We start from the raw sequence: 24,853 nt of genomic DNA, 5'->3' as shown, positions 1-24,853 counted from the left end.
TTTATGGTCAAATGAGTGAGCGAGTGTAAGTGTGAACCACCAGGTGGTATTCGTGTAGTTAGTTGACGGGGTGTATCAGGGAGATAAGATGTTTTCTAATGGTAGTTTTGAAGGTGATGAATGTGTCTGCAGTTCTAGAGTTCTCAGGTAGGGTGTTCCAGATTTTAGGGCCTTTGACATACATTGAATTTTTGTAAAGGTTTAGTTGGACACGGGGAATGTCGTAGAGATGTTTGTGTCTGGTGTTATGCCTGTGGGTTCTGTCACAACTATCAAGAAAGCGTTTTAGGTGAAGGTTTATATTGGAGTTTAAGGTCCTGTAGATGTAGATTGCACAGTAGTAAGTGTGGATGTACTGAACATGGAGTAAGTTTAGATCTGTGAAAAGTGGGGGGGGGGGGTGTTGCCAGGGATGGGATTTAGTGATTATTCTTACTGCAGCTTTTTGTTGGGTTATTATTGGCTTTAGGTGTGTTGCTGCAGTTGATCCCCAAGCACAAATATCATAGGTAAGGTATGGATAAATAAGTGAGTGGTATAGTGTGAGAATGGTATTTTGCGGCACGTAGTATCGTATCTTGGAGAGGATCCCAATCGTTTTGGATACTTTTTTGGTTATGTGTTGGATATGGGTGCTGAAATTCAGGTTGTTGTCAAGGTATAGGCCTAGGAATTTGCCCTCATTATGTCTGGTAATTAGAGTGTTGTCGATCTTAATGTTAATTTGTGCATCTCCTGCTCTGCTACCAAACATAATATAGTAGGTTTTGTCAGTGTTAAGCATAAGTTTATTGGCTGTCATCCAAGTCGATATTTTGATCAGCTCCTCATTAACAATGGTGTTGAGGGTGGCAAGATTAGGGTAAGAGATGACATAAGTCGTGTCGTCAGCAAAGAGAATGGGTTTCAGGTGTTGGGATACGTTTGGAAGATCATTGATGTATACGAGGAAGAGCAAGGGGACCAAGGACACTTCCCTGCGGAACTCCAGTATCAAGTGGCCGTGTTGTTGATGCTGTGTCTTTAATGGTGACATACTGGTACCTAGTAGTAAGGTAAGATTTGAAATAAGCAAGCGCATGGCCTCTTATACCGTAATGGTCAAGTTTGTGGAGTAGGATGTCGTGGTCTACTGTGTCAAAAGCTTTTCTTAGGTCAATAAAAATTCCTAGTGGATATTCCTTATTTTCCAATGCTGTGTAAAGCAGATCTAGCATTTTTATGATTGCATCATTAGTGCTTTTATTTTTCCTGAATCCAAATTGGCAGGGGTTGAGTATGTTTTGTGTCGTTATAAATTAATATAGTCTCCTGTGCACGAGTTTCTCAAAGATTTTGGATAGCAATGGTAAGTTTGATATTGGCCTATACTTGTTTAAGTCTGTAGGGTCACCACCTTTATGTATTGGTGTAACCCTTGCCATCTTGAGTAGTTTCGGGAAGGTGCTAGTTTCTAGTGACTTGTTAAAAAATAATGAAATAGCATGCGAAAGGACATGGGCCGCTCGCTTGTACAGTAATGGTGGGACATGAGACAGATTCCCCGAGTTATTTTTAAGTGACTTTATAATCTCGGTGACTTCTGTGGGCTCAGTTCGTGCAAGATAGAAGGGATTTGGGAAATTCCCATCTAGGTAGTCCCCAGCATGGGCATTGGTATGTGGGATTTTATTGGCGAGATTTGATCCTATGGTTGAGAAGAAGTCGTTTATCTTGTTAGCTGTGTCAGTGGGATGTAGTGGTGTTTCATTAGGTTTAGTTAGGACAATATTCTTGTTTTTTTCAGTTTGTGGGTCCCTAGAATCTTTTTTATATCTCCTCTAGTGTCTGTGAATCTACTGGAGTAGTATAGTTGTTTGGCTTTCTTTATTACTTTGGTGAGGACTGATGAATAGTGTTTAAGAATATCTTTGTGTATTAAGCCCTGTCTATATTGCTTTTCATATTGGTGTTTCTTGTCAATGGATTTCAGAATGGTGCTGGTTAGCCATGGGCAACCAAACCGTTTGTTTGTGATCTGTTTCGTTTTTATAGGACAATGTTTGTTGTATAGTCTAAGTAATTTGTTAAGAAAAATGTCTGTCCAGTCATCAATACCATTGGCCTTGGAGAATTCTGTAGGCCAGTCAACAGTCTCTAGGTCAGCTGTGAACTTCCTTATTGAAGCCTCATCATGGAGTCTAAATGAGACTTTGTTGTACTCAAGTGGTGGTTTACTTATGTTTGCCAGGAGGAAGGTAGGGTAGTGGTCTGTAGTGCTATCTGTGATTATCCCTGATTTAAGGGGGGCTAGTATATTGGTCCATATATGGTCTATTATGGTTGCACTTGTCTCAGTGAGCCTGGTTGGCTTAGTTATTGTTGGTATGAGAAGTGTGTTGTTCATATTGTTGATGAAATCAGTTACAGGCTGATCATCTAGTAGGCCAAGGTTGATGTTGAAGTCTCCAGCTAAGAGAAGATGGTGCTTATTCATTTGTCTGTTATTAGTGACTTTAATTTCTCACTGAAATTTGGGATGTTTGTGTGAGGTATCCGGTAAATGGCACCGATTGTTATAGGTGTCTTAAGGTTTTTTACAGGAAAATTAGCAAAAATGTATTCCTCATATTCATCACTAAAGCAATTGGTGCTAATACAAGATAATTGGTTAGAGTAATAGATGGCAATACCACCCCTAACTTGGTTTGGTCTGCAGTTGTGAATTGTTGTGTATCCTGGTAGAGGGTAGATATCTATTGTGTCCTGCTTAAGCCAGGTCTCAGTAAGAATAACGCAGGAGAAGAGTGTCTTTAGTGATTCAAGGAGTGCCAGGAGGTCATCATAGTGTTTGTTTAAGGACCTGATGTTGTAGTTAAGTACTGATAGACTTTTAGCATTGTTTAGGATCGTGCTGGCTTGTGATGCTGTGTAATAAAGGCAGTTACTTTCCAATAGGTTTTGATTGAGTGTCAGATTATGGAGGTTTAGATCAGGGTCAACGTGATCAATCATCTTCTAGGCTTAAATTATGGTTATTTATATCCTGAGTTGTGTGTTGAGTTCTAGTACTGATATCTGTAGTGATGGGAAGTTTCGATAAGTATATAGCTAGAGTATTTTGGTCATGTAGAGTATAGTCACTACTACACATAATGAAGTTGATGTTGTCTATGTGTTGTGCTGGAATGAACTAAAGTACAACTAGGTATAAACTAGTAATATGAAAATACAAATTAAAAATAGCACCAGTCTCTCACTAGTAATTGCACTATGGTCTAATATAGTGAATTTGAATAGTGCTTTGCCGTTGTTGATGTCGAGGAGGTGGGGGTCACAGACGGATGTGATTGTTGTGACACTTGAAGTAAATAGTGTGTGACCCCAACACGAGTAGGAATTCAAGTGAACCGAGGTATTGGGAGCCTCTGACAACCCTTCAGAAGCAGTAGAGGTGCTAGTCGTGGACCACAATGAAACTTTGGTGGGGTGATAACTGGGGAACGGTTGTCTGATGGTGTACAGCTGACTGCGTGTCAGCTACGAGTAGAAGGGGACCAGTTTAGGTACAGATGCCAGAATAAGTCACAGATCTATGCCAAGATCGTTGGTGCCCCTCTTACCTCGCCTGTGTCGGATGACCTGAGCCGACAAACAAGGCTAAAAAAAATGAAACGGAAAATTACAAACTATTCGATAAATCTCTCACATGATAGGCGTACTGCCTTTAAATGAAATGAAGACAAAAAAAATATCGAGTTACTCTATGTATGTCCAAATTAGGTCAGGTTGAATTACCAGAATAAAAATCTAAACAAGAGTGAAGCTCTTTTGAAACCTCTTGTTTAAATTAAATTAAACGAAACACAATACAGGAGTAAATTGGATATTTACAGACTTGGCCGGAGCCGAAAGTGAAGTGACTGTTAACTGATCGGAGGGACACACGTCAACTCCCACCGGGTGGAGAAAGAGTGGAAGGGGAAGAAAGAAGTAGCGGAAATGAGGCACACACATAACAGAACAAGCATACTGCTCAATGAATTACCACTGCCACTCATTCATACTTCCACTCCTATATAATAAACTTTTCCTACACAGGTAGGAATAATATGATTCAATTTATAAACAGTGCCGGAATTCTGAAGGCGATGTTGGTGTATTGTTGCCCTGGATGGAAGGTCAGGACGTTTAGTTTTTGGAGGGGAAAAGTACAGTGGCAGCACTTTGTAGTATGGTAGAGCATGTTGTGGTACTGTACATGAATGATATAGAGTTTGTTATATGAAAAATTGATGTGTTGTTGAAGTTCTGGTAGTGGGAAGAATAGTGTCTGTACTTTAAAAGACGGGAGATGGGGAAGGGGGGGTTGCCGTTTTGGAAGCTGAATGAACAGTGCCTTCACTGTGTACAATGGGCGGGTATTTTTAGTTACTGCAGGCAGGTATATTCTGAAGGATGGGTGGGGATGTTGTGGTTTGTTGATGTGGAGCTCAGTGCTTGGACTTTGAAGAGTGACTGGGTATATATTGATTCTGGAGTCGGGAAGAATAATGCCACCTCTCCGAATGGTGGAGGGGATGTTTTGGTTCTGGAGGTAGGAAAGACAGAGATGAATGATGATGTATGGGTAGGGATGTTGACGTTCTTGAGGAAGAAAGTACAGAGGTGCACTCTGAATGATGGGGTGGGATGCTGCGTTCCAGGAGATGAAAAAATAGTGCCTCCATTCTGAAGGCTGGTTGAGGTTGTTGTGCCTATACTCTGAAGGATGGCTGCTGGTGTTGTCGATCTGGAGGTGGTAAGTACAGAACCTTTGCTTTGAAGGATAGTTGGGAATATTCTGATTCTGGGAGTTGGAAGTGAGTGGAGATGTTGTGGTTGTAGAAGTGTGATGAACACAACCTGCACTCTGAAGGATGGGTGTGAATGAGGTTCTGGAGATGGGAAGCACGACGTCTGTACTCTAAATGAGTGAGGATGTTTTTGTATCTGGAAGTGAGAATACAGTGAATGTACTCTGAAGAATGGGAAGATACTGTATGTTGCTGTTTTGGAAGTGGAAGCTCTGTGCCGATACTCTTAAGGAAACCTTCAACATGTTTTTTCATCTGAAGGATGGACGGGATAAGGTGTACTGAAACTATAAACAATCGAAACACTTGAAGTATTTAAGAATCTGTCGGCTCTGAAATAGATTCATTCAAAAATATAGTAACTAATGAGTAAAGTATAATGAACACTTGTCATTGCTCTGTAATAACTCACATGGAGACTGAAACACGGGAGATTAATTGGTCTGTATATTTTGATGTACTTCTGGGATCCTCGTCAACAGATACATAAATGACATGAAAGTTACATCTTACCCCGTACGAGTGAGTGGGTTTAGCACGTGTCAAGCAGCGGGTGGGTGAGAAGACATGTCCTGAAGTGAAACTAAAGACCTGGGTAGGAAGTTCCTTTGTGCTGTGTAATCCCTGGTGTTGTGCTGGTGTTCTGTGTTAGATTGGTTGCTGGTATGCATTTCTTGAGGGCGAATTCTGAAATGACCTCCGGCTTCCATTGTCCCTTTGAGATGTTAAAAATTGAGAATGGTAGCTACGAGGGTAGATTCCATGATTTTGCATTTTTAGCTGCAGTGTGATTTGTGGTTGATGGTGGCAGCTTCCCAATAAATATTGTCGATGTTGATGCTGACATGTTGAAAAATGGCTGAATTGTCCTGTGCATAATTATCCTCTGCTGAAGAGGATCCCAGAAGGTAATCGAAATTTAATTTCGATTTTCTTTTGTGTTTCTGTCTCCCTAAACTAATGAGAATTAGAAAAGGCAATTTGAACACGAGTCTTCAATACATTGAGGTTTTCTTTTCTAAGAAATATTCCTTTTAAAACCACCTAGCTGCTGGGGTGAGTGGGCACTCCTTGCACCTCTCTGCCAACAGATAAGCTAACAACCCAGTGCTCGTCATGGTCTTTGGCGTCCGTCGCAGGGTAAACACTGTGGGAATTGAATTAGTGAGTGGATCCATCACGCCTATGACGGTCCAGGATTTGTCTCCCTTGATTATCAGGGGCACCTACGGCATCCACGACAAGGATCTGTATGGCGTGGCTTTAAATGGCTCGTTCAGGATATTCGCGAAACTGCTCCACGAGCAGACATACGAGGGTCTTGTTGATCATTTCCAAGATCTTAGTATGGAAGTGACCCCGGATGTGAGCGTCAGGCTTGTGGACGTCTCCCGCCAGTATACGTGGGTGAGGGTAAGGAACATACCTTTTGAGGCGAATGAGGTAGACATTCGTCAAGCTTTCGACAGGAATGGTGTTATACGTGTTGCCCAACAGCGGAAATGGGCGTTACCAGTTACCCTGAGGGAAGTTTCTCCATCAAAATGACCCTCTGCCACCCCATACCCCTCATACGTTGTCTTGGAGGACTTCAGAACTCAAGTGATGGTGTATGCTGGGCAGAGGAGAACCTGTCGGATATGTGGAGACTATGATCGTGTTGTAGCTGAGTGCGGCAGGAGGGGCCGGGCCTGGTGAAAGGCTGAAACAGTGCCCACTGGCAGGGGGCAGGAGGTTCCTAAGTCCTCGCGGGTGGAGGATGGAGGGTGTGGTCAACTTTGGGGCTAGGTGGTTGAGGCTTTGGTGGTGGAGCCCACCCTGGATCTGCTGATACCAGAGCAGCCAGGACGGCTGGTGGAGCAGCAGGTGTATGGGGGCGTAGAGGTTTTCACGACGACAGTTGAGACGATGATGCAGTTCTTGTTCCAGTCACCTGAGGTCTCAGTGGCAGGACCATTGGGTGATCAGGAGCCTGCATCATAGGTGGATGCTAGGCATGAGGTGGATGTGAGTGTCACTGTGCATGGCGTGGACGAGCTGATGCCTGGTAAGGAAGGTGTGCAGACGTTATTAGTGGAGGTGCACCGCGAGGAGGACCCCGGTTCATCGATGGAGGAGTGTTGTCACCAGGAAATGGGCAGCAGCGACATCTGACTTTGACGATATCTTAACGCCAGCCCAATGCACGGGGAAGAAGGTGTGGACAGTGGAGGATAGCAGTGTAGGAAGGAGAAAGCACCAGCAACAGGCGGTGCAGGGTGGCCCTGGCGTCATGCGAGGTGAGCATGGCAAGGGCAGTGAGAAGGGCCCTGGTGCACATATAAAGGGGGATGTGGGCCAGAGGGGGGCACAAGCATTAACTGGCCTCCGTTGTATGATACTGAACGTTAATGGTTTGTGTGAGAATAATAAAGCATGATTGGTTTTGTAAGTTCTTACATAGACACTGTGTGGACGTGGCATATATTCAGGAGCATAACTGGAAAGCTGGGAAAGATTTTGAGGTGGAGGGCTACCAGAGTTTTACAATGTATTTGGAGCGCTTAGAAGGGGGGGGGGGTAGTCATCTTGATCAAGGAGTCAAGCCCGTTTGTGTTGCTAAGGAGTGAGGGGGGGTTGAGGCAGGGTTTTACGAGTGGATGGTTGGTGGGGGGTAAGAAAGTGGGTTTTGTATGTGTGTACGTGCCGGCAGAGAACATAGCACACGTTAATGCCTTTGTGAGGGAAGAGTTGGTATATTTCTTAAGATCGTTACCTTCTCTTGCGTTAGTGGGAGGGGATTGGAATTGCGTTGTTAGAAGGGCTGATGTGGCGCCGAGGGGGGGGGAGGTTGTCGCTTGTTTTAGAGGAGCTTCTCTGGGATGTTTAATTGTGGGATGTGTTTACTGGGGGTTCATGGGAGGTGGACCATACTTATGTGAGGGAGGGCTATGGGGCGAGATTAGACATACTATATGTCATGCAGCATGTTGGTATAGAGGCTGTTCGTACAGTAGAGGCACCTTATTCTGATCATAGGGCAGTTGTAGTGGAGGTGAGGTGGAAGGCATTTGCTAGACTGCAGGCGAGTTACTGGAAATTAAATACGAGAGTTCTCAGGGATGAGGAGGCTGTGGAGAGATTTGCTCCACTATGGGAGGAGCTTGGGGAGGTAGGTAGGGCAGTTGATGATGTGGTGGGTTGGTGGGATAGCATTGCAAAGGCTGGGATAAGAGATTTTTATATACATGCGACATGGGTTGTCAAATTATCTGGAGGAGCGCTTACATGCTTGCTACAATAGGGGCACCTTGCAGGGAAGGTACCGAGTGGAGGGGATGGAGGCCCTGAAGGAGAGGTTAAGGGAGTTGCAGAATGAAAGGTTTGAAGCCGTTAGGGTGCAGGCAGGTATAGAGGAGGTGCTATGGGGGGATAGTCCATCGTCCTGTGTCCTGAGGGGTCAACAGCAATGTAGGAAGGCAACAACTCTTATGCAGCTAGAAGTGTGTAGGGGGGGGAGGATTATCGGGTGGGGCAGGTGCTCATGTCGACAGAGGGCATGGGTATGTATGCTGACAGGTGGTATGCTCATTATTGGTGTAGTCGAAGGGTGGATGCAGGGCTGTTGGAGGATGTGAGTGGCTGTGTGGGAAAACCCTTTGGGGGGAGTGATAGAATGGCATTGGATGGGGACATTGAGGAGGAGGAAATTTGGAGAGCGTTGGCTGGAATGAGCAAAGGAAAGGTGCCGGGAGTGGATGGGATTCCTTGTGAATTTTATATGACACATTGGGACTTGTTGCAGGGTTTCTTGGTCAGGCTCCTGAATGCAATGAAGCAGAGGGGGTAGGTTAGGAGTGTGGCAAGCGACTGAAGTAGTGGCATTAGTCGCAAAGAGGTCACATCAGTGTACCATAAAGGATTATCATGCATTATCGTTGATATTCACAGACTACAAGCTTTTTGCAAAGGTGCTCGGTAACCACCTAAAGTGTGTAGTTGACAGGGTGGTCTCCCCGAGCCAGTTTGGTTTGCCTGGACGATCGATGGTGACGAATCACGGTATCCTCCTGGATTTTGTAGCTACATTCGGTGGTGGGGGAGGGGGGTTGTTAGCATTGGATTGGAGGGGAGCTTATGACACCATGGGAAGGGAGGCTTTAGGTTGCATTTCAATGTCTCAGGGTTTCAGGGAGGAAATAGTGGGATGGGTAAACACACTGTATGACCAAGTGTGTGTACGTGTGCAACTTTACGGGCATTTGGGGAAGGCAGTGGCATTAGGGCAGGGCCTTCATCAGGGCTGCCCACTCTCGCAATTATTGTTTGAATTCATGCAAGACCCTTTCTGTAGGTTAGTGGAGGCGAGAATACGAGGGGACAGGGGCGGGGATGGGTGGCCATGGCCAAGTCTGGTAGGGTACGTGGATGACATGATGCTTTTGGTGGATGAGGGGACACAGTTGGGTGGGCTGGAGGAAATGGTGCGGGTTTACGGAAATGCCTCTAGAATGGTGGTGAAAATAGAGATATCGTTCATTTTAGGGTTGGGGATGTGGGAACACAGGGTGGAATGGGGATGTCGGGTGGTGACGAACTGTGTGGATGTTTTGAAGATATGTGGCATTGTATATAGAGTGAATTTAGTTAGGGCGAGGTTGGATAATTCTGCTCATTTGGAGGATTGTGTGGTAAAGAAATTGGGGGAGTACTGAGCCAGAATCACCTCATCATCCTGCAGAAGGTGATTGTGATTAACGTTCTCTTGTCTAGTAAGATTTGGTTTGTCGCACAAGTATTCCCATTAACAGCGCCAGTAATTCAACGTATCCACAGGAGGGTGTTCAGATTTTTGTGGGGTTCAAAATGCGAGTGGTTAACCCTTAAACTGTCCAAACGTAGATCTACGTTTTTTCAACATTTGAAAGTATGTAAAAAAACGTAGAGCTTCTTTTTCTTTTTTACATTTGAAAACGTTTAAAAAAAGCTTTGATCTACATTTTTTTTTTGTTATATTTAAAAAATGTAGATCTACTTTTGGAGCACTACGCATGTGAACGTAGATCTGTTTGGACAGTTTAAGGGTTGTGATGAATGGTTTGAAAAACCGACAAGTGTCTCAATCTTCAACTTGTCGGTTTTTCAAACCATTCATCACAACTGTCAGACACTGCACCATCATGGGATCTTGTTACAAAGAATTCTTCAACACTTGTTCAACCTTTGGACGAAGATCTACTTCGACTAGTGGATGGTACCACTATGACCCCGCCTCCGCCTGCTTCACGTCACCTCACTACAGTATATAAGCCACGTCTACGGCCCTATGCTGTACATTCTACAAGATTGATGGACTGAACACATCGACTCCAGGTTGAGGGACTGATTACCTCATACTCCTCCTCTCCTTACGCCTTCCTCTTTGTATTGGACTGATGAAGCCACTGTGTGGCGAAACGTTTCCTGAATAAAGATTCCCATATGCTGCATAAGTGTCTCAATCTTCAGTTTAAGGGTTATTAAAAAGGGAGGTGGTCATGTTGCCTGTGCGAAGGGGGGGATGGGGTCTTTTGGATTTATGGCGAAGGGTTAAATGTGTTATCAGGTGTGAGGTCTTGCAGGGCGGGGATTTTTGGGAGGGACGGTTGGGGAAAGCTCATGAGGTTTTGCAGGGATTGTATGGGGTAGTAGACCTGCATGAGTGCGAGGCAGTCTTGGGGGTGTTGGCACTGGCCCGGGAACTGGGGAAGGTCAGGGTTGTGGGTATTGCACAAGGTGATAGGGGGGCAGGTGTTGCAGCCAGGGGAGGGGTTATACCCAATTTACGATTGGGCAAACACCTAGAGAAGGTTTTGCAAGTTAAGGTTACAGCCCAGGGTGCAGGAGGTAATGTTTCATTTTTTGCACGGAATCTTGCTATCTGGTGCGGTACTGAGGGATCAGAGGTTGGGTGGGGAGGGGCACTGTGGGTTGTGTGTGGGGGAGGAAACAGCTTACAATGTTGTGTATTTTTGCGAGGGGTTGGAGAGAATCAGGGAATGGGTGGGCAGAGTGGTGGAGAGGGTGGGGAGAAGGGGTGTGCCGATATTGAGGGCGCTGAGTTTAGATGTGAGGGGGGTGGAAGAGGGGGCAGCACAGGCGCTGGCATATGTGATGGACTATGTATACATATCCTGGAGCATGAGGGGGTCGTATGCATGGGAAGTGCAGAAGTGTGTACCGGTGGCGACAGTCTCTTGTACATTGTGTAGAAATAGGGATCTCTATGAGACTAGGTGGGGGGAATGTTTTTCTGAGGGTTACCGTACCTCCACGGTGTGAAACGCTTAGTATGTAGGGGTGGGAATTAGATCAGGGGATAGATGTCGGGCTTACCATAAAGTGCGAGAGGGTTTTGGGTATGGGGTGTGGTCCGGTGAGGAGGTGATGGGGCATGAGGGTCGCACTTGCATAGTGAGGTGAATCTGTTGGCACTCTTGTATTGTCAGTCAGCACTCCAGGGTGGAGTGTATCCCTGTCATGTTTGGAGCATGTTCTGTATGAGTGGTTGTCCTGATTCTGTTTATGGCGTGAGTGGTGGTGTATGGTTGTTATGCATGGTGGCTACAGGTGCCTGTGTGCATTAAGGAATGTCAGAATGCTGGATGGTGGCAACTGCTGCTGGAGGGGAGATTAGGGCGTTTTGCCTACAGAAAGGAGATGGCTTTGGGATCTGTGATCCCATGATGTTTGGTCAATGTGTCATGGTCGGTTGCAGCCAGTTAATGTGTAGGCATCATGCAAGCCAAGTCACTGGCTTAGTGTGTAAAGTTTTTATTTTGTACTGTTTTTGTTCTGCAAATACGTCTTGCATTGTAGGCGTGCACTCGGTGAGGCTTTGGGGCTGGGGCTCGAGCCATCGTGCGGGGCCACAGGTGAAGGACCTTGTTTTATATTTTACATACATGTCATAATGACTGGTGTCACGTGTTATTGCCATTCATACAGATACTGGGGGATGGATATGGCATTGTGGTGGCAAGTGGCAGCATTTTTGTTCATAAGTAGCACGTTGTTTGTACCAGGTATTTTATTGAGTGGTAGATGCTAAGGGTATCTTTTAGGGTAGGGGGGGTACTGTTTGTTATTGTCGCCCTGCTGTTATGTAATCAGTGGCGAGAGTAGTGGTTAGGCTGCAATAAATCTCATGTTGGTGTATATTTATTATAAGCTGTGCTGAATTGTTTTAAATAAAAATATAAAAAAAAACTACTGTATTTAAGAACGAATATTTAGTTTACTTTTTAAAATTTTAAAATTTTATGAAACCTCTTCAGTATAACTGGTAAACTGGCATCCAATCAGCCCAAATTAAAAAACAAAATTATTTCCAATTAACATACATCAACGTTTTAGGGTTTGAAGTCAGTCTCTAGATGTCTCATGGAAATCAGTTAATGTTATGAAACTATTCATGGCCTAGCTGCCAGAGAGTGTGGACATGCCTCGCACCCCTCTGCTGACAGTCTAGCAAGCTATCCCGTGACGTTATGGTCTTTACCGTGAGGAGGCGGTGAATACCAATGGTATATAACTTATTCAAGGGATGGTTATGCCTGAGATTGCATAAGTGTTGCTACCCATGATTATCCATGACACTTATGGAAATGAGGACAAGGATTTGTATGGCATGGCTTTGAATGGAGCCTACCAGCTATTTGTGAAACTATTTAATGGGCCAGTGTATGAGGGCTTGTTGATATCCAAGATATCTGCGTAAATGTGTTACCTGCAGTGCGTGTGCATATGGTGGATGTCTCATGACAATACACGTGGGTGAAACTGTGCAATATGCCCTTCGAAGAAGATGACTCGAATCTCCGCCGTGTTTTCAGCAGGTACGGAGTGGTACAGGTAGCACAACAAGGCAAGTGGGTGGCTGGCCACCCCGAGGGCACGTTTAACTTTAAGATGTCTCTACATCAGGCCATACCATCGTATGCGTACCTTGATGAATCCCGTACGTAGGTCATGGTGTCCTATGGTGGGCAACGACGGGCGTGCCGCCTCTGTAGGGACTTTGATCACATAGCGATGGAGTGTGGGCAGCGCGGGCAGGCCAGAAGGCCGGTCGGTGGAGCGACAACTGTCGATGAGTAGGAGGATCCTGTACCTGGCCGACAAGGAGATGGTGGGAGTGGTCGACTTCGGAGTGAGGAGACTGAGGCGCCAGTGGTGGTCAGAATTGGAGCTGACGACTACCGCGTTACCTGCACTACTGATGGTACAGCAGGCTAGTTTGGAGGACCAGGTGACGGCAGAAGTCGTGGAATTCGATGCAACATTAGCATCAGTACTGCAAACCATGTTCCCGTCTACAGATGTGGTCTCCCCGGCTGTGCCGTCAGCCAGTCTGGAGCTCGTGTCCATGGTGGTCAAGTGGCAGGAGGCGGATGTGGGTGCTGGTGAGGCTGGCGGGGACGTGATGACCCTGGTCAGGAGGCCTCGACGACGACGGTGGTGGTGGAAATTCACCATGTGGACGCCCCAGTCACGAGCATGGAGGAGGATGTTGGGACGAGGAAGAGGGCAGCAGCAATGTCGGACTCTGATGGCATCCTGACGCCGGCTCAACGTACAGGGAAGAAGGCTTCGGTAGAAGTGGGTCGTTGTGCGAGTGGAGGTGAGCAGCACCCAGGTGGGCATATAAAAGGATCAGTGGGGCAGCGAGGGTGGAAACCTTAGCAAGGTGGGAGCGGGGTTTAGGTAGGAGCAGGATGCATCATGGCAAGTATCGTGAGGTCTGCTACATGATGGCAGCGTCAGTTCATGGAGTGTATGTCTGAGGCGCCAGCTAGTGAGCGCCTAGAAGGCAGTGCGTGGGTGTCCAGTGTGTGGATGAAATTAGCTGGATATGTGCTGTTCAAATGTGTTTGTGAACTGTGGCGTACAGGCTTGGTGGCCTGGTGGCTAAAGCTCTCGCTTCACACACGGAGGACCCGGGTTCGATTCCCGGCAGGTGGAAACATTTCGACGTGTTTCCTTACACCTGTTGTCATGTTCACCTAGCAGCAAATAGGTACCTGGGTGTTAGTCGACTGGTGTGGGTGGCATCCTGGGGGACAAGATTGAGGATCACAATTGAAAGAAGACAGACAGTCCTCGATGACAAACTGACTTTCTTGGGTTATCCCGGTTAGCTAACCCTCCAGGGTTAAAAATACGATAAAAATCTTATCATTGGTCCTGCAAAGAGTTGTCGCTGTCTGTGCCTGTGTGCGCCAAAGGTACGCTGGTGTGGTTGAGGGTGGCGCATGCCGCTGGTGTGTATGTATGCATTTTTGCCTGGCGCCGGTGTAATCTCGCAGCGTTGTGTTACGTTAAGCTGTGCCATGTTCTGCTCTGTTATGTTGTATAATCTGTTACGTTGTGTAATGTTAAGTTCTACTTGTTGCTATGTTTATTAGGTACGTATGGGCGTCTGTAGACGGGTGAAGCCAGGCGGGACTTGCAGGTTATCTGACACTGTAAGATGCCATTTGTAATGGCTTGTTAATCTTTGTAATATTTTTTAATATTTTGGCTAGGAGTGGGTTGATGGGTGGGGTGTGTGGAGGGCGGGAACCTGCCACCCCCAGCTGTGTGGGGGGCGGGTACTTGCCACCCGCAACTGTGAGGGGGCAGGTAAATGCCACACCCAGCTATGTGAGGGAGGCAGGTACTTGCCACACCCAGCTTTGTGGAGGGCAGGTACTTGCCACCCCCAGCTGTGTGGGGGCAGGTATTTGTCACCCCCAGCTGTGTGGAGGGCAGGTACTTGCCACCCCCAGCTGTGTGGAGGGCAGGTATTTGTCACCCCCAGCTGTGTGGAGGGCAGGTACTTGCCACCCCCAGCTGTGTGGAGGGCAGGTACTTGCCACCCCCAGCTGGTTGGAGGGCAAGTACTTGCCACCCCCAGCTGTGTGGGGGTGGGTACTTGCCATCCCCAGCTGTGTGGGGGGCGGGTACTTGCCACCCGCAACTGTGAGGGGGCGGGTAAATGCCACCCCCTGCTATGTGAGGGGGGCAGGTACTTGCCACCCCCAGCTGTGCGGGGGGCGGGTACTTGCCACCCCCAGCTGTGCGGGGGGCGGGTACTTGCCACCCACAGCTGTGTGGGGGGCGGGTACTTGCCACCTGCAACTGTGAGGGGGCGGGTAAATGCCACCCCCAGCTATGTGAGGGGGGCAGGTACTTGCCACCCCCAGCTTTGTGGAAGGCAGGTACTTGCCACCCCCAGCTGGTTGGAGGGCAGGTACTTGCCACCCCTAGCTGTGTGGAGGGCAGGTACTTGCCACCCCCAGCTGGTTGGAGGGCAAGTACTTGCCACCCCCAGCTGTGTGGGGGTGGGTACTTGCCACCCCCAGCTGTGTGGGGGGCGGGTACTTGCCACCCGCAACTGTGAGGGGGCGGGTAAATGCCACCCCCTGCTATGTGAGGGGGGCAGGTACTTGCCACCCCCAGCTGTGCGGGGGGCGGGTACTTGCCACCCACAGTTGTGTGGGGGGCGGGTACTTGCCACCCGCAACTGTGAGGGGGCGGGTAAATGCCACCCCCAGCTATGTGAGGGGGCAGGTACTTGCCACCCCCAGCTTTGTGGAAGGCAGGTACTTGCCACCCCTAGCTGTGTGGGGGCAGGTATTTGTCACCCCCAGCTGTGTGGAGGGCAGGTACTTGCCACCCCCTCAGTACCCCCTCATCCTAGGGAAACTGTCCCCAGGCCTAGCCCTGCCATGGGAGGAGGCACAAGTACCCCCTCATCCTAGGGAAACTGTCCCCAGGCCTAGCCACATTCCCCGCCCTCACGGGGCTCGTAGGGAGAAGCTAGACCTCTCTGGTCTGCCATCCCCGCCTCAAGGGGACTAATGGGAATGACAGTGTTGCAAGCTGCAAGCTCTGGCTCAGGCACCTACCCTACCCTAAGCTCTGGCTCAGGCACCTACCCTACCCTAAGCTCTGGCTCAGGGACCTACCCTACCCTAAGCTCTGGCTCAAGGCACCTACCCTACCCTAGAAGGGCTGGCCATGGTGTCGATCTGGTGTAATTAGGTAGGGCTGCCTTGTATATTATTTTGAGTCTGTTAAGAGTTTCTTTTATGTGTTATTATGTAACTGTACCGACGTGTTTTAAATAAAATATATAAAAAAATATCATAAAATGGATAAATTAATATTTACACGATTCAGAATAAATGATATATAAAAAAGGTTAAGTCCATTTATGCTGGAAGTTTGAAGTCTATCAGACTAAACATTCTGCAGCTATTTTTCAGATTACAACTGCTACCTAATTTTTTCCTACGTTCTCTCACTTTTTATGGTATCTTCTCTGTTTATCAACGCATCGGTATTAAAATAAATAGAAATCAGCATCACAACTTTAGGAGGCCTGGTCACAGACCGGGCCGCGGGGGCGTTGACCCCCGGAACTCTCTCCAGGTAAACTCCAGGTAAACAACTTACTAATTCAATAGTAAAATTCTGACATGTGCATCTAACAACAGAAGTGTAATGTGTTTAGGAAGAAATATAAATCCTTAAGTTTCAAGCCAATCAGCAGAGGCATTCTGCAGTTATCACAGATTCCAATAATTCGAAATTTTTTAATCTTGGTATACTGCCAGATTTGCCCACACAGTATAGCCCTAGTGGTTTAGCGCTTCTTTTTATTATAATAATTAATGCCAACACAATCTAGAATTAACGATTTGCTGTTAATCCTGGAAATTATATCAGTAATTAAATACGCAAACAATTCTTAAGAGGTTTATATAAATATTTACGACAATTTATAGGAAATAAAATGTTAAACTCTCTCAGATGTGAACCTTCACTCCTGAGTTTCACTCTCAGATGTGAACCTTCACTCCTGAGTTTCACTCTCAGATGTGAACCTTCACTCCTGAGTTTCACTCTCAGATGTGAACCTTCACTCCTGAGTTTCACTCTCAGATGTGAACCTTCACTCCTGAGTTTCACTCTCAGATGTGAACCTTCACTCCTGAGTTTCACTCTCAGATGTGAACCTTCACTCCTGAGTTTCACTCTCAGATGTGAACCTTCACTCCTGAGTTTCACTCTCAGATGTGAACCTTCACTCCTGAGTTTCACTCTCAGATGTGAACCTTCACTCCTGAGTTTCACTCTCAGATGTGAACCTTCACTCCTGAGTTTCACTCTCAGATGTGAACCTTCACTCCTGAGTTTCACTCTCAGATGTGAACCTTCACTCCTGAGTTTCACTCTCAGATGTGAACCTTCACTCCTGAGTTTCACTCTCAGATGTGAACCTTCACTCCTGAGTTTCACTCTCAGATGTGAACCTTCACTCCTGAGTTTCACTCTCAGATGTGAACCTTCACTCCTGAGTTTCACTCTCAGATGTGAACCTTCACTCCTGAGTTTCACTCTCAGATGTGAACCTTCACTCCTGAGTTTCACTCTCAGATGTGAACCTTCACTCCTGAGTTTCACTCTCAGATGTGAACCTTCACTCCTGAGTTTCACTCTCAGATGTGAACCTTCACTCCTGAGTTTCACTCTCAGATGTGAACCTTCACTCCTGAGTTTCACTCTCAGATGTGAACCTTCACTCCTGAGTTTCACTCTCAGATGTGAACCTTCACTCCTGTGTTTCACTCTCAGATGTGAACCTTCACTCCTGTGTTTCACTCTCAGATGTGAACCTTCACTCCTGTGTTTCACTCTCAGATGTGAACCTTCACTCCTGTGTTTCACTCTCAGAAGTGAACCTTCACTCCTAAGTTTCACTCTCAGAAGTGAACCTTCACGCCTAAGTTTCACTCTCAGAAGTGAACCTTCACTTCTAAGTTTCACTCTCAGAAGTGAACCTTCACTTCTAAGTTTCACTCTCAGATGTGAACCTTCACTCCTGAGTTTCACTCTCAGAAGTGAACCTTCACGCCTGAGTTTCACTCTCAGAAGTGAACCTTCACGCCTGAGTTTCACTCTCAGAAGTGAACCTTCACGCCTGAGTTTCACTCTCAGAAGTGAACCTTCACGCCTGAGTTTCACTCTCAGAAGTGAACCTTCACGCCTGAGTTTCACTCTCAGAAGTGAACCTTCACTCCTGAGTTTCACTCTCAGAAGTGAACCTTCACTCCTGAGTTTCACTCTCAGAAGTGAACCTTCACTCCTGAGTTTCACTCTCAGAAGTGAACCTTCACTCCTGAGTTTCACTCTCAGAAGTGAACCTTCACTCCTGAGTTTCACTCTCAGAAGTGAACCTTCACTCCTGAGTTTCACTCTCAGAAGTGAACCTTCACTCCTGAGTTTCACTCTGAGTTGTGATCAAGGTAGTGTGTTGTTGACTAATTAAACAAATCAAGGAGAGGCCTATGAGAATTATCGTACCCATTACAGGAGTCTTAACACAGGTTATACAACACTGGTCATAGGACATCTGCGCATCTTACTAGCTTCATAAATATTTCCTTAGGTACTGTACACCGGTGTTGGAAATTTGACGTCTATCTGGTGAAGCGTTCTCGTGTTATGAGCTAAATTTAAATGAAAGCAAGAAATTAATGAATCACTTCAGGATATCCCTTTCGGTAATATTATTATTGATAATAATAGTAATTATTATAATGTTTCCCCTACAGGAGAGCCGCTGTCTCCCCCAGTGTTAGTGGGTGCCAGAGAAATATACGAACCAACAGAACTCATCAAGATCGGTTGCCAACCTAAAGAGAGCATCCAGGGATACCACAAACCCAGCTTACAGTGGTTCCTCGAGGGAAGCAAGGTAAGCTCTTGTAGATGAGTGGTTCACAGAACCTACATGTTGATAAATTAGACATGTGTGCAACTCTTGGGTATCTTTATTGAGGAAACGTTTCGCCCCACAGTGGCTTCAGTCCATTCAAAGGAGAAACTTGGAGAACAGGAGGAGAATGAGGTAATCAGTCAAGGCTGAGGGACTGCTTACCTCATTCTCCTCCTGTTCTTCAAGTTTCTCCTTTGTATGGACTGATGAAGCCTCTGTGTGGCAAAACGTTTCCTCAATAAAGATACCCAAGAGTTGCACATGTGTCTAATTTATCAAGGTAAGCACTACATAATCTCAAGGCAAATTAACCCAGTCTTGAGTCTCACTTCTTTCCTCACCTTTATCTCGTTCCCTGTACCTCCTTCAAGCTGTAGCCTCACCCCTCTTTTTCATGTCCGTACATGTTCCCCAGTCTTGATACATCAGTGAGAGGCCGATATGCTAACGGGAAAGATATATTCCATTAATATATTCTTATTTACAGTGTTTCGTTCTGTATCAGCTTTATCAAGCTTTAATAACTTAAAAAATGTCACTTCGACTTGCTCTGTGTGTGTCATTCTTAAGATTAACTGAGGTTTATGGAGCTCTATCAACCTGCTGTGTAACAGAGCTCCACGACCTGTGTCGTGGCTCTTCGTACTCTTCAAGGGTATTAAGATTAACTGAGGTTTATGGAGCTCTATCAACCTGCTGTGTAACAGAGCTCCACGACCTGTGTCGTGGCTCTTCGTACTCTTCAAGGGTACGTAAATAATGCTGGTGAAAGGCTCTAAATCCAAGAAATTAGAACTATTCCCCCTATCTTGGATTCAAAACTGATTAATTTTTATGCCTGTTATACCAAATAACTTTTTTATTTAAAATTTCGCAATGAATATTATAGAAGTAATACACAAATAACCCGCACGTAGAAGAGAGAAGCTTACGACGACGTTTCGGCCCGACTTGGACCATTTACAAGGTCACGCTAACAAAAAAATGACCGAAACGTCGTCGTAATCTTCTCTCTTCCATGTCCGGATTATTTGTGTATTGTTCCAGTCACGGTATTGTGCCTTGTTTTGTTATTTGTAGAAGTAATAATTAAAACAGCTAGATGCCTTTCGGTCATGAGTGATGCAAGAAACGTATCTGTGTTAAGAGCACAAGAACATAGTTGGTAGATAAGACACATAGGCAACATTTAGGCAGCTTTATTCCGAAACGTTTCGCCTACACAGTAGGCTTCTTCAGTCGAATACAGAAAGTAGGCAGGAACAGTAGAGATGTGAAGACGATGTAATCAGTCCATCACCCTTGTAGTCGTAGAATTTGAGGTTGTCAGTCCCTCAGCCTGGAGAAGTTCAGTTCCAGGCCGAGGGACTGACAACCTCAAATTCTACGACTTCAAGGGTGATGGACTGATTACATCGTCTTCACATCTTACTGTTCCTGCCTACTTTCTGTATTCGACTGAAGAAGCCTACTGTGTAGGCGAAACGTTTCGGAATAAAGTTGCCTAACTGTTGCCTATATGTCTTACCTGAAAAAATTGTCCAAGGTGTTTTCTCTTCTGTACCAAGATGCCATTGTGTTGCAGTGTCTGACAGAGTGATTATCAAATGGTATACAGTACCGACAGGTTGGTAGATAAGACATATAGGCAACATTTAGGCAGCTTTATTCCGAAACGTTTCGCTTACACAGTAGGCTTCTTCAGTTGAGTACAGAAAGTAGGCAGGAACAGTAGAGATGTGAAGACGATGTAATTAGTTCATCTGCCTAAATGTTGCCTGTGTCTTATCTACCAACCTGTCGGTATTGTATACCATTTAATAAACACAAGAACATAAGAAAGAAGGAACACTGCAGCAGGCCTACTGACTCAGGCGAAGCATGTCCATGTCCCCCTCCCCGGATTAGCCCAGTGACCCACCTATTCAGGTCACTTCCACTTAAGGAAGGAGCACAGCAACACTCTGCATCTCGATGCAACAACACTAAAGCAGTGTGCAACACGAGTTTCTCATGCAATTAAGAATTAATCACTGAAGATATAAAGCGAATGAGAAAAGTTATTCACAAGTCAAATGGAAATTAATATCCCGATTTATTTAATAAAAATAGGAAATTCGAGCATGCACAATCCAAAATTAAATTGTGACTCAAACTAATAAACAAAAATTTAGAAGTCAGATTAAGAGGCATCTTATTGTTTTCTCATGGATACCAATATTCTAAAGCACACCAGCCCATCAAGCTCGAAGCCGCTCAGAAAATACCTTATCAGGTTGTGAACGTCCATGGGCTAAAACCAGTCTGGTAAGACAAACAAAAAATAATGGAAAACAGCACTTAATTTTTTCCCAATTTTTTCCAAAGCAAACTGAAACCCACACAGACCAACATCACTCCGAGTTGTGCAAGACATGTATACAATACCGACAAGATGAAAGTTAAGACACATGTGCAACATCTGGTTATCTTTATTGTAGACGTTTCGCCATCCAGTGGCTTTATCAATACAAATTCTTGGACATAATTAGAAAACAGAAGAACTATATACAAAAAATGAGGTAATGAGTCCCTCAGCCTTGGAGTTGGTGTTTAGAGCACCGTGGTTGTAGAGATTCTGAAGCACAGTCAAGGAGACTGGCGCTTATATAGGCGTCAGTGAATAGGGACGTGTAGCAGACGAGGACATAGTCACTGTGCTTCAGAATCTCTACAACCACGGTGCTCTAAACACCAACTCCAAGGCTGAGGGACTCATTACCTCATCTTTTGTATATAGTTCTTCTGTTTTCTAATTATGTCCAAGAATCTGTATTGATAAAGCCACTGGATGGCGAAACGTCTACAATAAAGGTATCCAGATGTTGCACAAGTGTCTTAATTTTCAACACTCCGAGTTGTTCTTGAAGATTGATTATCAATTAAGGAATAAGTTAAGAGTGTGTATAAACAGTAAGTATATAAGTAATAGAGTAAGAAAATATGTTATTGTTATTTAGGCTTTCGGAACATATCACGCAATAGCAAGGCTGACCATAACAGTAACTGACACGCAAAATTTGTAAAGCGTAGGCAAAGGTAATGCAATGCCAGACAGCAAGCTGCACAATCTTCCTGCTACGAGCTTCACCTTTCAAAAATTTTGGGTACATAAAAATAACATTATATATATTTAACTAAGGATAATCCAGTAAAGTCAAAAATTGTGAATTATTTCTGATAACAAACTTTCTCTAGATATTTAACGGAAGTCAATTTGTTTAATAAAAAATGGCACAAAAAACCTTAGACAATCGAAAATCAATATATTTCTTATTTGGTAAACACATGAGAGCTAAAAGTTTGAAAGCAACCGGATGATGCATTCTACAGGTAATGAAAAGAATTAAAAATATTTGCTTCTGCATGTTTTACCCCCCTCCCCCCAAAATAAAAAAAAAATAGTTTCTGTAATTACAGCAATGAAAGTTAAGACACATGTGCAACATCTGGATATCTTTATTGTAGTAGACGTTTCGCCATCCAGTGGCTTTATCAATACAGATTCTAGGACATAATAGGAAGACAGTAGAACTATATACAAAAGATGAGGTAATCAGTCCCTCGGCCTTGGAGTTAGTGTTCACAGCATCGTGGTGGAGGAGAGTCTGGAGCAAAGGCAAGAAGACTGGCGCTTTTTATAGGCGTCAGTGAATAGGACGGGCAGCAGACGAGGGCAGTCACTGGTAGGCGGGATTCCCCAGTGGAAGTAGGTCCTTCCCAAAGAGATGGGTTAGTTGCAGCAGCCGTGAAGAAGGTCTTGTAGATGTCCTCTGAACCAAGATTCCATGATGTTGCAGTGTCTGACAAGTTGTGCAAGAAAGGTATAAAATACCGACAATATGAAAGTTAAGACACATGTGCAACATCTGGATATCTTTATTGTAGTAGACGTTTCGCCATCCAGTGGCTTTATCAATACAGATTCTAGGACATAATAGGAAGACAGTAGAACTATATACAAAAGATGAGGTAATCAGTCCCTCGGCCTTGGAGTTAGTGTTCACAGCATCGTGGTGGAGGAGAGTCTGGAGCAAAGGCAAGAAGACTGGCGCTTTTTATAGGCGTCAGTGAATAGGACGGGCAGCAGACGAGGGCAGTCACTGGTAGGCGGGATTCCCCAGTGGAAGTAGGTCCTTCCCAAAGAGATGGGTTAGTTGCAGCAGCCGTGAAGAAGGTCTTGTAGATGTCCTCTGAACCAAGATTCCATGATGTTGCAGTGTCTGACAAGTTGTGCAAGAAAGGTATAAAATACCGACAATATGAAAGTTAAGACACATGTGCAACATCTGGATATCTTTATTGTAGTAGACGTTTCGCCATCCAGTGGCTTTATCAATACAGATTCTAGGACATAATAGGAAGACAGTAGAACTATATACAAAAGATGAGGTAATCAGTCCCTCGGCCTTGGAGTTAGTGTTCACAGCATCGTGGTGGAGGAGTCTGGAGCAAAGGCAAGAAGACTGGCGCTTTTTATAGGCGTCAGTGAATAGGACGGGCAGCAGACGAGGGCAGTCACTGGTAGGCGGGATTCCCCAGTGGAAGTAGGTCCTTCCCAAAGAGATGGGTTAGTTGCAGCAGCCGTGAAGAAGGTCTTGTAGATGTCCTCTGAACCAAGATTCCATGATGTTGCAGTGTCTGACAAGTTGTGCAAGAAAGGTATAAAATACCGACAATATGAAAGTTAAGACACATGTGCAACATCTGGATATCTTTATTGTAGTAGACGTTTCGCCATCCAGTGGCTTTATCAATACAGATTCTAGGACATAATAGGAAGACAGTAGAACTATATACAAAAGATGAGGTAATCAGTCCCTCGGCCTTGGAGTTAGTGTTCACAGCATCGTGGTGGAGGAGAGTCTGGAGCAAAGGCAAGAAGACTGGCGCTTTTTATAGGCGTCAGTGAATAGGACGGGCAGCAGACGAGGGCAGTCACTGGTAGGCGGGATTCCCCAGTGGAAGTAGGTCCTTCCCAAAGAGATGGGTTAGTTGCAGCAGCCGTGAAGAAGGTGTCAGACACTGCAACATCATGGAATCTTGGTTCAGAGGACATCTACAAGACCTTCTTCACGGCTGCTGCCACTAACCCATCTCTTTGGGAAGGACCTACTTCCACTGGGGAATCCCGCCTACCAGTGACTGCCCTCGTCTGCTGCCCGTCCTTTCCACTGACGACTATATAAACGCCAGTCTTCTTGCCTTTGCTCCAGATTCTCCTCCACCACGATGCTGTGAACACTAACTCCAAGGCCGAGGGACTGATTACCTCATCTTTTGTATATAGTTCTACTGTCTTCCTATTATGTCCTAGAATCTGTATTGATAAAGCCACTGGATGGCGAAACGTCTACAATAAAGATATCCAGATGTTGCACATGTGTCTTAACTTTCATATTGTCGGTATTTTATACCTTTCTTGCACAACTTGTCAGACACTGCAACATCATGGAATCTTGGTTCAGAGGACATCTACAAGACCTTCTTCACGGCTGCTGCCACTAACCCATCTCTTTGGGAAGGACCTACTTCCACTGGGGAATCCCGCCTACCAGTGACTGCCCTCGTCTGCTGCCCGTCCTTTCCACTGACGACTATATAAACGCCAGTCTTCTTGCCTTTGCTCCAGATTCTCCTCCACCACGATGCTGTGAACACTAACTCCAAGGCCGAGGGACTGATTACCTCATCTTTTGTATATAGTTCTACTGTCTTCCTATTATGTCCTAGAATCTGTATTGATAAAGCCACTGGATGGCGAAACGTCTACAATAAAGATATCCAGATGTTGCACATGTGTCTTAACTTTCATATTGTCGGTATTTTATACCTTTCTTGCACAACTTGTCAGACACTGCAACATCATGGAATCTTGGTTCAGAGGACATCTACAAGACCTTCTTCACGGCTGCTGCCACTAACCCATCTCTTTGGGAAGGACCTACTTCCACTGGGGAATCCCGCCTACCAGTGACTGCCCTCGTCTGCTGCCCGTCCTTTCCACTGACGACTATATAAACGCCAGTCTTCTTGCCTTTGCTCCAGATTCTCCTCCACCACGATGCTGTGAACACTAACTCCAAGGCCGAGGGACTGATTACCTCATCTTTTGTATATAGTTCTACTGTCTTCCTATTATGTCCTAGAATCTGTATTGATAAAGCCACTGGATGGCGAAACGTCTACAATA

At 45.5% G+C, this 24,853-nt stretch overlaps 1 protein-coding gene across 1 annotated transcript in view; it reads left to right on the top strand.

Moving 5' to 3' along the window:
- The window catches only part of LOC138855378 (uncharacterized), a 319,217-nt gene that overhangs the window by 69,716 nt on the left and 224,648 nt on the right, over window positions 1–24,853 (top strand). Inside the window, exon 2 of the mRNA XM_070104504.1 lies at window positions 18,458–18,600. Coding sequence (XP_069960605.1) covers window positions 18,458–18,600 — 143 coding nt within the window. The remainder of the gene's footprint in view (window positions 1–18,457; window positions 18,601–24,853) is intronic.

Source organism: Cherax quadricarinatus, chromosome 92 (assembly GCF_038502225.1).
Source record: "Cherax quadricarinatus isolate ZL_2023a chromosome 92, ASM3850222v1, whole genome shotgun sequence".
NCBI classification, from domain to species: domain Eukaryota; kingdom Metazoa; phylum Arthropoda; class Malacostraca; order Decapoda; family Parastacidae; genus Cherax; species Cherax quadricarinatus.
The sequence above is the reverse complement of the archived record's forward strand: the minus strand, read 5'-3'. Positions and strand labels throughout refer to the sequence as shown.